Below are 15,419 nucleotides of genomic sequence, written 5' to 3' on the forward strand. Positions count from 1 at the left end.
TTTCACCAATGTATGGAAACAAAGTTTGGGTTGCTACAATTTCCCACTCTGCACAAAATATAATTCTTAAAAGCTCTCTGTGTATTATTAGTAGTAGTATCTTGTAGATTTTTTTTGTTTTGCTCTCATAAAAGACCTGAAATGCATACCTATTTAGACATAATTTCATCACATTCCTTTCAGAATAAGAAATGCCTATCCTGCTTTTGACTCGAAGACAAACACTGGGAAAATCTGGAGTGTTGCAACGAGGTTCCCAGACCATATCCTTGGTGAATCAAAGTTCAGAATCAGCATTTGGACAGATTCTTCACCATATCCCCTGCTTCTTACAAAACAAGGTAAGTGATTGAGGTGTCCATACCCTTCCACACTTCTGTGCCAAAATAATAACAAAGCACATTTGTCACCTGAAAGGACACTCGAAGGGCAAGGCTTACGTGAGTCTTGAGTGCATACTTCGTTTAATATTTCCAGCATATTTGCTGTAAGATTAAAATCACATAAAATATCAGTCTTTGCTAATGTGTAGATCTCTACTTTCTTTAGCAACAGTTGAGATCAATTTTAGCAGTCTGAAATGGGCCAACCTTCAGACTTTGATTTTGGAGGAATTTAGGAAGAGGGGCTAGTCCCCATAAGGTCATGGAACTTTTTCACAGCCTTCTCTTTGTTTCTAAATCCAAGACTTAAGAGTTTCAGTCACCAAGACTCCTCTGCACCCAAGGCTATGTACAAGTCAGGGGAAGTACGTGTCCATCATAAATTAAACAGGAGAGATTCCAACTAGGTACAAGGAAAAGGAGAATAATTAAGAATTGGAACAGTTTGCCCCTGGAGGCTACGAAGTCTCTGTCCTTGGAGATTTTTAAGATCCTGTGGGACAACACTATGAGCAAGCTGATCTGAATTCAGTGTTCACCCTCTGGGAAGGAGTCTGGATTTAGGTGGACCTGCTGAGATCCTTCTCAGCCTGAATTATTCTGTCACTGGTGTCTGTTGCAAGCTGCCACTCCTCTAGTGCATCTGTGGTGAATGGGACAATCTTTGATTCCAGCTGTGATAAGTTTGAACCCCTAAGCCACATAAGCAAAAACTTTAAAAAATTAAAATAAATTCCACTACCTCACTCTCTTTGTGTGCTGCTTCATTAAGCGATAATCTTTTTTAATTAATATTTTCTTCAGCTGTCAAGGGATTATTTGGCTGTAGTAGGCTGATAATTAGCTTATCTGATGAGTTGGAAGCTGAAAACCCAAAGTGCTACAGGATGTCAGTCAACATATATTTAAAGTCTGTCTTCATCAATACAGAAGCCAAGACTTCCACATTTACTCATGCAAGTTTGGTTACTTGTATTGGGAGTATTTACAAATTTATTGGACAGATTAATATTTGACAGAATTGTCAAAGTAGTTGGTTGAATCCTCTTGAATCAATATTTTGTGGATTCCATGAAATGAAAGGACAAAGATCTCAGGACACTTGGTCCAGAAGGTAGTATATCCAGCACTTCTGTCAGTAGTTCCTCTAGTGCAGAAGTCTGAACTACTGACAAAATATTTTATCATATAGCATTTTTCACCATGCAGATTGGTCAGGTTTTGAACTGTATAATTTTATGTACAAAAATGCTTTAGGAAGCTCAACTAAAATTGAAGTGGGTATAAAAAAAACAGCTCCTATCCTAAACTTGTGTACAGGCTAAGTAAACAAATTCACATTCAAAGAGAGAAGGCAGGGAGGGAGTACACTTTTTTCCCCTGTCAAAGATAAAGAGTATAAGGAATTATTCAGACATGTAAAAAGAATTGGCAGAGAATGGAAAGGAAAATAGTTCTGTGGAGTGCAAATGAATTATACTAGCAAGTTTCAGGGTGGTTTCTTTTTGAATAACATGAGTGACTAAAAAAGTGCATGCTACAATTTTAAGTCAGGCTTCTGTACTATTCTTTTTTTTTTTTTTTAATGGTGTGTATAAATTTAGCAAATGAGCCCTGTAGTTGGCATGTCAAAAACAGTTAGGAGGAGTTGCTTAAAATACCAAGTTGTCAAATTTAAAACTAGTGTGATCCTTAAGGTTCCTTACAACCCAAATCATCTATGATTCTATGACTGGTTGAAAATGTTTAATCAAAGGAGCTGTCTGAGAAGAAGAAAAATGGTTTTGCAAAGAAAGTGAAAAATTTCAGGAGGAACTTTTGAATCAATTGCACATTTGTTTTTCCCTGGGGAAAACGAAAATAAAAAAAAAACAACCTACCTTTCTATGGTAATCAACTCTGTTTTATTTCAGCTTTGTCACTGCCTCCACCCTTAAAAGCATCATCTGTCCTCTGAAGATTTTTTCAGTATCACATTCCCTTTAGCTTCCTTGCAAAACCAATTCTGCATTTCTACATATGTTTTAAAATAACAGCATGGCAACTCTAGAACAGATTTCTCAGTATGAATTGGCTGTTGTGTGTGACTGGGTAATTCAGAACAACATTAAGCCAAAAGAAACTGGTTGATTAGGTTCAGTTTGAACCAGTTGTCTAAACCTGGAGCAGTGTAAGTAAGTCAACATACAAGTCTGGGTTACATGTTTGTTTTCTGGGGATTTCTATTTAACTTTAGATAATTTCCGTGTTTATATTAAAAAGTTCACTTAAAGCTTTTAGTTAGAGCTCTTAGTGAACACTAACTTTGAAGAAATAAAGAAATACTATGAAGAAATAATTTTTAAAAAATCTACTTTGTTCTTTCTGCTTTCAATTACAGACAAGGAAATTGCCTGAGAATTGTGAAGTACAGACTTTATTTTGCATTGCAAAACCGTCTCAGTTCAGTATATGAAAAATTTCACTGAAGAATCAGATATTCTTGTCTGCTAAAGAGCAGTATTTCAGACTTGAAGCATCGGTGCTGGTGGAGTATGCTCTGCATGCCTGTAAAGATCAAACTTATCAGACATATTTTCAATTTGACTGTCAGATTATGCAGCTGTTCTTTTCCATTTTTTTCAATTCCTCTAAAATGGGCAGAATGAAAAATTTTGGTGGGGTTGAAAAAAGAATTGAAAAGCTGAAGTTACACTTAGGAAAACTCTCCAAAAGCTAGGGTATTTCTGAACAGTTTGTATGAAATTACATGTAACTTCTCAATATATATGCATTATATATATGTCTTGATTATGGCTAAAAAGATGTGTAAAGCAAAAGCAATAACAAGTAAATTTCTGGAGCTTTCTTGTGTGATGAGCAGTAACAGAGTCAACTTTTGCACTAGACCATGTTCAGCTAACATCTTCTAAAGGGACAGAAATTCTGTGACCTGTAGAGTATTGGAAGTGAAATTAAAAATAAATCAGGTGTGGCTTGATCTAATTCCTCTTGATGGAGCTAGTCTGCAGCAGTAGGTAGGAATACCAAAGAAATTCTCATTTTCTGTGCTCAAGAATGTACCCTGGAATTCTCTAGCAAACTACTATTAATTCTTCTTGCTATCTTTATTTGCAGCTGGCTGTATCACTCGTGACTTAATTGTAGAGATCCTCCATTGCACAAATCAATACTCAGTACAGCAGGAATTCCTTTTGAGTGTTTGTGGGTCGGATGAATTCTTACAAAAGTAAGTATCTCATTAGGAGACAGTATCGAGTATGTATTGTGTGATATAAGCTGTGCATTTAATGCACTCTGCTTTATGTGCCCTGTAAACAGGACCATAGGGAGAGTTAAGAGTATTATTTTTTAAACACTCAGTGTATAGTTTTGAAACTCCTGGAACATGCGGAGCGTGCTCCAGTGTAAGAATTCAAATGCTGGCTCTTCTGTGTAGGATTTGTGAAGCCTTGAATAATTTGTTTCACTCCTTTGTCCTTCTGATCAATCTCATCTGTAATACAAGGATGTTGTTACTTCCAATATCTCATAGGAGTCTTATCTGCATGAGTGGGTATGCATATCCTCAAAGGGGAAATCACGAAAGAGATGAGAAACAGGATTATGCAGCTGCATAGCAGTTGATTTTTCTTTATATCCAGCTGCAGTAGTAGTAAAGCAAATTAAGTCAGCATTTTGATGCTGAATACTAGTTGAAGAAAAACACAATATACATACATTGAGAAAGACCTGTTTGTATGTAGTCTAAAAGTAAGGAAGTGAATGCTCTGATACACATTCATTCAAGGAAACTCTTGTGGTGGTTGGAAGTGCTACTGGACTCAGATTGTTGTTTCTTGCCCTCTGGCAGCTGAAACTCAGCCGTCAGCAAAAGTGAGCAGATTTTGTGTTGAAACAGCTAAAATTCAGACTCTCGTCAGCTGTGCTGAAGGGATGGTGGCTTTCAGCAGAAAGGAAGAAGCTGGCAGTTCTCTGTAGTGGCACATTAAGCTGGCACTGCAGGAATCACAGCTCATCTGTTCAAGACGTAAGATAAAATAGTATGCATCCATTATTGACAGGGACATTTTTAGAAGCAGTCATATTTGCATTATAGCATAAAAATTACCTGACTTGCCTAGGGGCAGTTCAGCTTGATTAATGAAAGTAGTGTGGTTGTGAGAGAAAACGTCACACTGTGTAAATCAGCTTTGCTCTTTGGCCAGCTTGGTCACTTCAACTCTTACACAGGTCAAATGTTCTGATGTTTATGGTGAGTTTTGCTTTGAGACTAAAGATGGAGACTTTGACTTCTGAGCCAATTTTTGGTCATATCTCCATAAAGCAGGAGCTGGTACAGCAGAGTGCTGTGTGGGGTGATACAACATCAGAAACACTGAGCAGGGAAACAGGTCCTACATAGACCTGTCAATTACACAAGAAGGCTGAGGCTTTTTATTTTTTATTTTCAAGTCTCCCATCTCATTTCAAACTAATTGCTAAAGAACATGAAAATAATGAGTCATTGTATTGTGGGTGAGCTCAGTGCATTTCAGGTCAGTGTACAGTATGTTCTAAACAGTTTTATTTTCACTGTTGGGATGAACGCATCAATGGTGGACTGTTTAAATTTCTGCACTTGCAGAATCTCTGCACATCTCATTAGCAGTGAAACAAGGTCAATAATGTTTTCAGCTTTTTTGCTTTGCTCCTTCACTGTCATGCAGAAAGCACTGAGCTGTGCTTCTGGCCTTGGCAGCTTGCAATTCTATACCATGCTGTACTTTCAGCTCCTTTTCTTCTGCCTTCTCATCAGAGTCCTGGGTATTGAAATTTAAAACCCTAGATCATAATGATCCCTTGGGTAGTTTAACAGGGTTTGTGGAATTGCCTCAGAGTGAATTTTTTTCCTGTGTTCTGGCTACCTTTCAGCGTAAATTGCTTTCCTTGTGAACTTGCTTACGGTGATTTGATGTACTAGTGCGGAATTCTTCCCCAGAAGAGTATTTGTAAGTTGTTCAGGGGTGAATTCCTATAGAGGTTCCCCAAGTTATGAAACAGCATGGGGAATAAATACTTGGCTGCTCCTTCTTTATTGTAATCCAGAAAAAAATGAAGTGTAGCCAAAATGGTGATATGATGAATTGGTCTCAGACCAGAGGGGTTTAGTGAACTGGACAACATTGTGAAGATCTTTCATAAGCTCTCATTTACTATTGGACTGTATTATTGAGCACTTCTTCCTGCCTCCTGCAGAAGAACCTGAAAGACTTGATTTCTGGAATCCCTTTAGCTTTGAGTAAGATGGGGAAAAATTATTTGTGTGCTAATGACTTTTACAGTCAGCATCACGAGATTTCATCATCCATTATTCCTTACCTAAGGAAAGATATCCTTGAGCTCACACCCTGACTAACGAGTATCAGATTTCAAATATTTGAATTTAAAAAATAAAAAAAAATTAAAAATCAGAAGGATGTGTATAGGCTTCAAGTAAGTCCATAGCTTATATAGCCAACTGTGATACTCTGTTTTGGAATCTCATTTGTTTTCTTATTTCCAAGTTCGTTTTGTTTACTGATCAGAAATTCTGGCCTTGCCTCAACCTGCAAGCTTTCTTTTTCTTCTTATGCTTCATTTTCCCACAAGTTTTTTTTCTTACAGTGACTGTAGAAGCTATCAGGATTCATTGTCACCTTGTCCCAGCTCCTTCTGTCATTGTAAGGTGTATATTAGATACTTCCCTGGTTGATTTCCTGCAGTTCCTTTTTTAGATGTTCACTGTAAGTGCATCTGGAGGTAGAACACTGTCTGAAAGACAGAGACTGCTTTAAAGGAGGGAGGAGTAAAACCCTATCTGTGCCATCACTGCTCATGGAAGCTTCTGATTTTCATATATATCCAAAGACTCTTCATTTCCAGGTTTTCCAGCTGTGGATGTGCTCTCTACACCCTTACCCTTTTACTGTTCATGATTGTCCTGTTATACCAACCTTCTACATCTACCTTTAAATCTAGCTCTTAGTATTTCCTGTCTTTCCTTAGATTTAGCATAAGTGCCCCTAAACTGATTTTATGATGCCCTTCAGGGAAGATGTTGTATTTAAAAAAAACTAGATTGGAGTTAAGCAGCTTGTGTCAAATATCTCGTAGCTCTCAATGTCATCGGCAAGCCCAAGCCAACCCTTCTCATGTGACAGCAAAGAATCAATCCTCCATTTAGACTCCTTTGCCTTTAAAGCTATAGGACAGAAGTGCAGAGCATCATGAAATGCCTAATAAAACACAGCATACGATTGTATATAAGAATATGGAGCTCTCTGGTTTTACTTTTTTTTAAAAAAATATATTTTGCAATTGATCTGTCTGTAAGCAAGAGCTTGCAGTAGTACAGGCCCAGCAAAGGAATGCAGTTCAAGGTTATTTGTAAGCTTTATTTCTAAGCATGACATTTATTTTTTAAGGCTTTGGATTTTTTTAAAGGATCTCTTTGTGCATGTTTTTAATTCCATCCACTCTCTACCACAGTGTAATTTTCACAGTTGCCTGGTTGCTTTGCAGTTAACTAACATATAGAGCAAAAGTATGGAACAGACAATGTAAATTCTTATCATTTATGCTCATGTGCATGACCTTAGAGATGGCATTTTTTTTGCCTTACTAATTCTGTTCTCTGAGAACTGAGATCTAAATAAAAATTGGTTTTCACTCAGAGTGAAGTTTAAGCTATTAATTATACACTGGGCAGAGTTATATTCATGCAGATTGGGATCATAAGAAACAGGCACCTTTTGGATTAATATATTCTTTGTAAAAATTAAACTTCATTTTCTCTTGTCACTGCAGATTAAGCTTCTCCTTCTGAGATGCTGCTCAGCTGAGTCCTTTTTTTTATTTAAAAAAAAAAAAACAACCCACCAATTCTGATTCAACTACATTAGAATTTGGAGCTTACTGTGCATTAGAGAACCTTTCTGTGAGGAAGCAAAATCATCTAGTGGTGAGGATTCTCCAGGGACTGAGGGATTTTTCTCTTTCTCTGCTTCTGATATGATGGGGGACCACAGATAAGTCACTTTACTTTGATCCGTTCATTACTGTGTCACTTAAAGACAAAGACTGGCTTTCACTTTCTGTCTTTTATCCCAGCATTCTCATCAAAGCTCTGTTCTACACCTAGTTATTACAGCAAAAAATAGGAGGAAAACTGTTGAGTTCATAATACTGTAGCACACAATCATTTAGCTTGGAAAAGACCTTTAAGATCATAAAATCCAACCATTTTGTTTCTGTTTCATTTACAGAGCTCAGAGCACTGTAAGCCAGTTACTAATAATCGTGTTGTCCTTCAAAAGGGGATATAATAAAACTAATTTTTATCCTAATATAACAAGAATAGTGGCAAAGTGTTTTACAGCCTGGGCTGTGGCTGAAAGGTTGTCTATCAATCTATAGCAAATCTACACCTAATTCTTATAGTTCACTTTTCATTTAGACCAGGTTTTCACATTATTTTAGAGATAGTAATCCATTTTGTCTCATCTCTTGTATCACGAAACTTGTAAAAACTTTTCTATTTCTATTTATGCAAATAAAACCCACTCATGAAGTCAACTACATGGCCTCTGCTCCTGACTGCAGTGTTTCAGGCAATGTTGCTGTGTCAATAAGGGATTTAATGATGTATAGAACCTGCCTGACACAACAGAGCTAACAAAACATTAATCTAAATGTAGCTGCAATCACAAAAATCAGCTTTGGTTGTTGTAACTTGTTTTGCCTTGAAGCTTGATGACGTGGGATAGTTATACTTGCAAAAGGTAGTTTTTCTCCATCTGTTGTACATTGCAACTGCAGAAGCAGGTATAGCTATACCAATTTCTGTCACTGGCTTAGTGTTCTGTAGGCACTGCAATAGGAATCTCTGTACTGGAGGAATCAGGAAAAATTGACTCAGGACTCACAGAAGTTTTTCTTTTTACTGTACCTGGAAAGGTACCGAGAATATTTACTCGACCAAGAATATTGGCAGGGTAAAAAAACAGGTGTGAGACAATTCTAAAGGATGCAGGCACCACAGGAGAGCTCATCATTAGTGTTATGAGGCAGATGCAATTAGGTAAAATGAGGAGTGGAAAAAGTTTCAAGAAAGCCACGAACAGGGAAAACACAGAAATGAGCTGAGGAGCAACAGAAGAGAATCTACATGGATTACTGGTACAATCCTAGGGACCAGGAACTTGGACATCTGATTGTAAAGGGATTTGAGAAGGGTTGGGGAATATCATATGCTTTCCACTAGTACAGGCATTTCACTGTGTTGGTGTTAACTTCTCTCACTCTTAATTTAGGTATATATATAATTTAGGTGCAGAGCATTTACAGGTTACGTGAATTCCCTGTAATTATGTTTAATGGCAATTATATCTGATACATTTCTTTAAGTTTAACCATTCATTTGTGCTGGGGACCTCTGCTGCTGTAATGTATGAGTCTTTCCCCTGAATCACACTTTCTGTGGTTTCATAGGACAATTTTATTTTTTTTTAAACTAAACTCAGCCAGGAATATTCAGATGTTTTATCGAAAGCCCTTTTAGATAGAAAGAAACACATTATATATATATATGAATTCTGATTTTTGTATAGAATTTGACAAGCCAGAAAAGAATCCTGTTTCCTTCGTGGGCCAGAGAGTTCTGAAACAACTAACTGTGCTGTAAACCTGTATAAATATGACTGGAGGTGTGAAAAAAGCAATGTGAATCTAATGGAACACACAGAGTTGTAACTGATGCATATTAACTTGTTCTGGTAATGAATTTTTCTTTGCAAAAATCAGTGTCATTTTTCCTAACCATTAAATCCAAATGAATTGTTTAAATGTAAAAAAGGTGGTTTTTTTTCTTCCATTATTTTTCCTGATTAAAACAAATATTGGAAGGGAAATTATTTTTGTTCCAAGTAATTACAAGAGACTGATAAAGTCAGAAGCTACTCTGAAGAGGCAAATAATAAGGATTTACCCTGTTAGGGAGTGCTAGATCATCCTTGGTCATCTGAGTACCTTGTAGGAACCACTCCAGCTGCATGAGTAGAGCTCTGTGTCTTAACCTTACCTGGTATATGATTTCATAAGGCTGGAGACTGACTTTCAGCCTCTTTTATCATCTCAATGTGAGCTGCACAGCGCAAGAACTTTGATTTCTTTGAGAATCAAGAACCACATGTCTTAATGTATGTGATTTTAAAGCATAGTTAGTATTTGAATTTCAAGTTGGATTTCAAACATTGCAAGTCGTTCTGCAGTGGTACATTTGTAACTAAGATGGTTTCTATAAATTGCACTTATTTGGGTTTGAAGAACATGTGTGAATGATCTCAAGGTTTGGGAGTATGTGCAGTTTGTTTAGGTTGTTCTTGCATTCTTTCAGTGTTGTTCTCTTACAGAATTTAATGGTCAAATATACGCCTAAGCAATTAATAAATTGTTTCAGCAGAAAATATGCCAGATCCAAGCCTCATCAATTTTCAAAGAAGTGGCGGGGATAAGCATTGACTGTTTTTATTTTTTTTCCCCCAAACTGCAGTAACCAGACTTTGGGCAGCCATGAAAGTCTTCGCAAGGCACCCACCTGCATTCAGCTTCGGCTGCACAACATCAGTAATTTGAAGCAAAGTTTGGCTCGAACGGTTTGTCATCTTTTTTTGCCTTCTCTTTCTATCAGCATCCCTGAAGGAATAAGATCCCATTAATCCTTTTATGTGGCAACCTGCAGTAATAATCAAAGAGAGATTATTTGCTTTCCTGAGAATGCATATATTACTGCTGAACTCCAGTTGAAATGTACTGGGGAACATCTCTGCTTTGCTCCTGTACTTCCACGTAGTGAATTGCTGTAGAGAACACACAGCTAAAAAAGACCAAAGGTTACCTTTTTGGAAAAAAATCTGGTTTGTCAGAATTTAGTGCTATTTATTTCACTTATTTTTGATTGGCCTTTCCACATTTTGAAATATAACAAAGGCAAAGTCACTCATAGTAATGTGTAAAATCAATTAGATTTGGGTTCTGCTCATTATCTCTAAAAACCAGAATAGGCTGATAAAAGCCAGAATCACAGCTGCTGTGTTTGTGTATTTGTGATATATCCACGTGTTCGTATGTGCTTGTTTGTTCACCTGTTAAATGTTGCCTGTAAGCACATGTAGTCCTTACAGAAAACATTGTTTTATTATAATTTTAAATTCAGGGAGATTCCTGTTCAAATTATTTGAGATTAAGCAACTTTGCAGCAGATTACTGAGCTTTAATGACACTGACCTCTGCTACTGTGAGCTTTATTCCCAGTGTACCCATCCTGAACTATTTCCAACCCAAAGTATGCAGTACAGGAAAAGCTTTTTCTAGGCAGTGTTCACTGGCAATGTGCTGGCTCTGTTCATGGATAGTACCAAGTACCTGCTTTGCATAGGTTTGTTTTCAGCCTGAGTCTGGTAATATATGGGTCAGATGTCAAAGTTCTATCAAAAAGGGTAGAGGCTTTCTTCTATCAAAAAGGGTAGAGGCTTTCTTTTAGTTTCTCTTATGTCTCAACATATGAAAAGTCAGATTCAGTACACCACATTAAATTACCTAAAGTACTAAAAAAGGAGAAAAAATAAATATGTGTATAAATATATATATATATATATATATTTGGTAAACATTTTAACTGGTTTATAGATAAAACCAGGATACCTGAGTGCTTTTATGTACAATACTGGCTTAAATTACTTGCATTCTTCACTTAATTATTTTAGTGTTTTTTTTGTTGTTGTTTGTTTGGGTTTTTTTTTGAAGACATAACTGCTTTGTGGAATAGCATGTCTAAAAGAAAGTATATTAGGAAACATGGAAGCTTTCATCAGCAGGTTACATCTGCAAAAATGATTCAGATCAGCAAATTGCCAACTGCTTGCTCTCAGGGTAGAGCAAATAAGTTCACATTGGAATATACCTTTAGAAGGTGTCCTTTCTCACCCCCACATGTCCAGTGACCATTGGAATTAGTTTTATCTTGGGAAAGTATCTGTGCTACTTTACTGTCGTTTAACTGCAAGCTGTTGAGATTGAGGCAGGAATCACCACATGATTTCTATTGTCTGCATTAAACAGAGATTAGATGGTCATCACAGTAATTTCTGGCATCCCATCTGTGACAAGATGTCTGGTCTTAGGGAATGGCAAAGAGTTTTCCATATGCTGCTGCCAAGAAAAGACTTGAGAGGAGTGAAGTTGTCATGATTAGATATAATTATGGATGCTCATAAGTATGTATAATGGTGGAAAAATTATTTGCCTTTTTTAAGTGAGCAGCTCTGTCCAATATTGACCCTTCTGCTGGTCAGTTGCAGGATTCCAATATTTATTGTCCTGATAAATCAGTGACATGAATTAGAAGTTTGATGTGGTTACATTTTGCTACTTAGATGCTTATGGCATCTGATGAAAGTATTTTGTGCATGCCTATACTGAAATGAAGGAGCCTTGAGCAACTTCCTGGCAATCTCCTCTTCAAACTTCCATGACAATGATTGATTCTCTTCAAGCTACTTCATCTTTAAACAGAAAAATTAAAAGCTAGAGCAGATGACCTATTTGCTGTATATAGATGTGCTATTCCTACAGATCTTCAAAATTACCTGCTTTGGAACTAAATAATATGCTTAAGAGTCTCTTCTAAAGCTTAAAAGCTTGTTTGTGTGCTTAGTAGGAAAACCTCTATACCAATGCCATCTGGAGACTGTCTTCATGATTCTTGCTTACCCAGCTATTGTTTTACTGTGATGCTATTAAGCATAATGCTTAATATTATCAACACAGTATAAGTGAATGCTTATAAATAATGTGCAATTATTTTATTCTTTTAAAACCAGACAGCTTATGAACTAAATGCTTACAATTATTTTGTAAATTTGGCTGAAAAAATAAATGTGTTTAAAGGTGAATACTTGCTTCCTTTCCTTTTGTGGGAAGGTGGCATTCTGTTAGGAAGTATTTAGAAAGGAAATTGTCTTGAACTGAGTAGTTACAACCAATAAATTTGGCCTGGGGCTTTACATGGAATCATAGAGCTTTCAGCCAGTGGGTGACCTTTAATTTGATTTTTTTTTATTTGAGACATGGGATTTTTCAGCCTTAACACTCTCAAACAAAACTCTTTTAAGACCTGACTTTTCAAGATGCTAGATGCCTACTAAACTTCAGAGGAAGCTTGTACAGAGAATGTAAGTTTATGTTTATGATCCAGACACATTTTGAAGCTCAGTTTTATACCATCTAGCTAGACTAAGCTTCTATAGAGCAGTGTAGAAGTAGAAACTTTTATCCAGATACTGTTTCCAGTGCTTTGCCTACCCAAGAGGAGCACCAGCAAGTCTGTCAGGACCAGAGAAAGCCTAACGGAGGAAACACATTCTGTGGAGCATTGAAAGCTTCAGTGCTTCCTTTCACTCTGGACCCCATTTTGTGTGTCTTTGGGTTTCCTGGAACCTGCTCCAGCCACATGGAATTCAAGGATTTGAGACAGTCCACACTGAGCTCAGTCAATTTTTTTTTTGCTCTTCTCTGAAACTTGTGGCTTTGATCATGGTATATATTTGAATGTCACAGACTTAGAGGCAGTTTTCTCAGTTATTTACATATTCAGCTACTGTCTAGCTTTGAGAGTCAATCTGTGCTTACTCATATGGAGAATCTGACTTGTGCTCTGTAGGATCTTTCCTAATTTTGAAGTTTGGAGTGTATTATTTTATAGAAATTTTCACTAAGGTTGTAGCTTCACTATTGTCACAAATACATTCATATCTTCTCTGTAATAATCACCCATATGTGTTCAGGTGCTAAATAATTCAGATAAACCCACCTTTTGCCTTAGTCCATCAAATCCTCTTAAGCTTCTGAGTTCCTATCATTCTTGCATATCTAATTTCTTTCTAAACTTCAGGGCTGCTTCCTTCATGAAGTCTGTGCCAAGTTGTTTCCAAGTTCATCTGTCAGTGTCCTCTAGTCCTGTCAACATAGGAGATTATAAAGGAAGTTTGTCATTTATCAATCCTGTTCTGTAGCTCAAGCCTTGTACCTGTGAGAGCTCAGTTCAGATGTGCTCTGCTATTGGCAAGGTCTCCAGAGGTGTCAGTGTGACAGCTCAGTGTGCAGTGACATGATGAAAATGAAGGATGAATTTTGCAAAACATGGACATTGCTTGTCTGTAGTGTAATGTGACTTTAAAAATTGGGGGATATGATCTGCTGAGAGTCACTATGGATTTGATTGACCAGTGTTCTGTCTAGATGTAGCAAAATGAGATCATGATGTTATAGCAAGTGGTTATGGAGTGTTTGGTGGTTTTTTCTTCTTAGAATGTGTGTTTCTGGTTATGGTAGCACTACAAAATATTCTCAAGAATTGGGATGTGCATTGAAGTGGCATGATAGCTGTCAGAAGTCAGGTGTTCCAAAACTCAGAGTATAGTGTGGGTAAAAGAGTTGTGAGCAAAACCAACAGTTAATAGGTCAAAGCTATATATAGCACAGTTCATGCTTGTCACGGTTTAACACTGGCCCGGCAATTAAACCGAGTGACAGACTCTCTCTATTAATCTCTCTCTCCTCCCTGATAAAGAAAGGAGAGAGAATAAGGGAGCAAGACTTATGGGTTGGAAACTAAACTACACAACTTTAATGAAACAGTAATGATAAATAGGAAAAGTTGCTAAATATATACAAATATAAAGGAAAATGGATACCACATTCCTCCCCTCTTTCCCCCAATAACTCTCATGTCACCACCGAGGCTGCAGGGCAGCCCTGGGAGAGTCCAGGCTGGACTCCTGGAGTTGACAGCAGCTGGGAACTGGAGGCAGGAACACACAGATATGGGCTGGCACGGATCAGGACCACAGCCAGATGAACGGACGGGATCCTTCCAGGATGCCGGGTGAAGGAAGGGAAGAAGGAAAGGCAGGAAGGGCAGGCAGCCGGAAGCTGGAAGCGTGGCTTGGCCCTCGTGATCCCTCAAATTTATACTGAGGATGATGTATATGGGATGGAATACTCTGTTTGGTCAATTCTGGCATCTATCTTGTCTGTTCCTCCCCAAAGGAGGGATGCAGGTGGGACCTCTTTATCCTCCTGGAGGGTAAAATGTTTTCCACAGAGCTGAGCAGTGTCCTTGGCTCTGCATCCCAGTCTCTAGCAGTAACTATAAACATCGAGTGTTATCAGTCCTAGAAACACACACTGTCTGAGAAACCTGCTGTTAATTTCAGCAAGTGCAACTACTTACAAGAGACTTAGCTAAAAGCAAAAGTACAAGACAGAAAATCACCTTTATCCTGGCCCAAACCAGGACAATGCTGCAGTCAGGATACTGGCATCCATAAGGTATTTTTGTATATCTTGTTATAATTTGTGTAGGAGCAGCTCACTGGACTTCAGAGAGAGGTTCTGAAATAATCTAAGAAAAGGCCATCAACTCTTAAATGCATCCCTTAAGCCCCTTACTTACTTCTGCTGTCTTCTCCTCTATAATAACATTTAACAGTCTCATGTCAATACACTGAGATAAGGACCACAGGTGTTTGTTTTAAGATCAAGTACCCAGACAACGTGGAGCCTAGCGCTCAGGTCTAAGACACATAGTCTCAATGCTTGATGCATGAGAATGTTTTTCTTACCTTCACCCCCTTCCATTTCATTCATCTACTTCATCTTTCATTTACTGCCACTATGTGATAAAGAGATAGTAGCGCTCCAGATGGGAATTTTTCACAGAACATCTGTAATGTATCCAGCTCAGCAAGATTCTACTACTTACACGGTGCTATTGCTGAATCTTTATATAAGGATCTGAAGCAGAGTTACTGTGACTTATTCACATGTCAATTAGCATATTTAAATTTAATCCAACCGTAGCATAGAAAAAAGTTTCTCTGGAATGTTAGCTTTAGACTAGTGCTTCAGTTAGTTGGAAGATTTTCTGAACAAACTTTGAATTCACAAATATTCAAA

At 37.5% G+C, this 15,419-nt stretch overlaps 1 protein-coding gene across 8 annotated transcripts in view; it reads left to right on the forward strand.

The window, feature by feature from the left end:
- PIK3C2G (phosphatidylinositol-4-phosphate 3-kinase catalytic subunit type 2 gamma) overlaps window positions 1-15,419 on the forward strand; it is a 201,526-nt gene that overhangs the window by 17,027 nt on the left and 169,080 nt on the right. For all 8 annotated transcript variants that reach the window (XR_011723791.1, XM_071733025.1, XM_071733024.1 and 5 more), the window contains exons 4-6: window positions 184-341; window positions 3,501-3,612; window positions 9,955-10,057. Coding sequence is in view for 7 of the 8 variants with exons in the window: in XM_071733025.1 (XP_071589126.1) it covers window positions 184-341; window positions 3,501-3,612; window positions 9,955-10,057 (373 nt within the window). In the remaining variant the exon portion in view is untranslated. The remainder of the gene's footprint in view (window positions 1-183; window positions 342-3,500; window positions 3,613-9,954; window positions 10,058-15,419) is intronic.

Source organism: Heliangelus exortis, chromosome 1 (assembly GCF_036169615.1).
Source record: "Heliangelus exortis chromosome 1, bHelExo1.hap1, whole genome shotgun sequence".
In the NCBI taxonomy this organism is placed as follows: Eukaryota; Metazoa; Chordata; class Aves; order Apodiformes; family Trochilidae; genus Heliangelus; species Heliangelus exortis.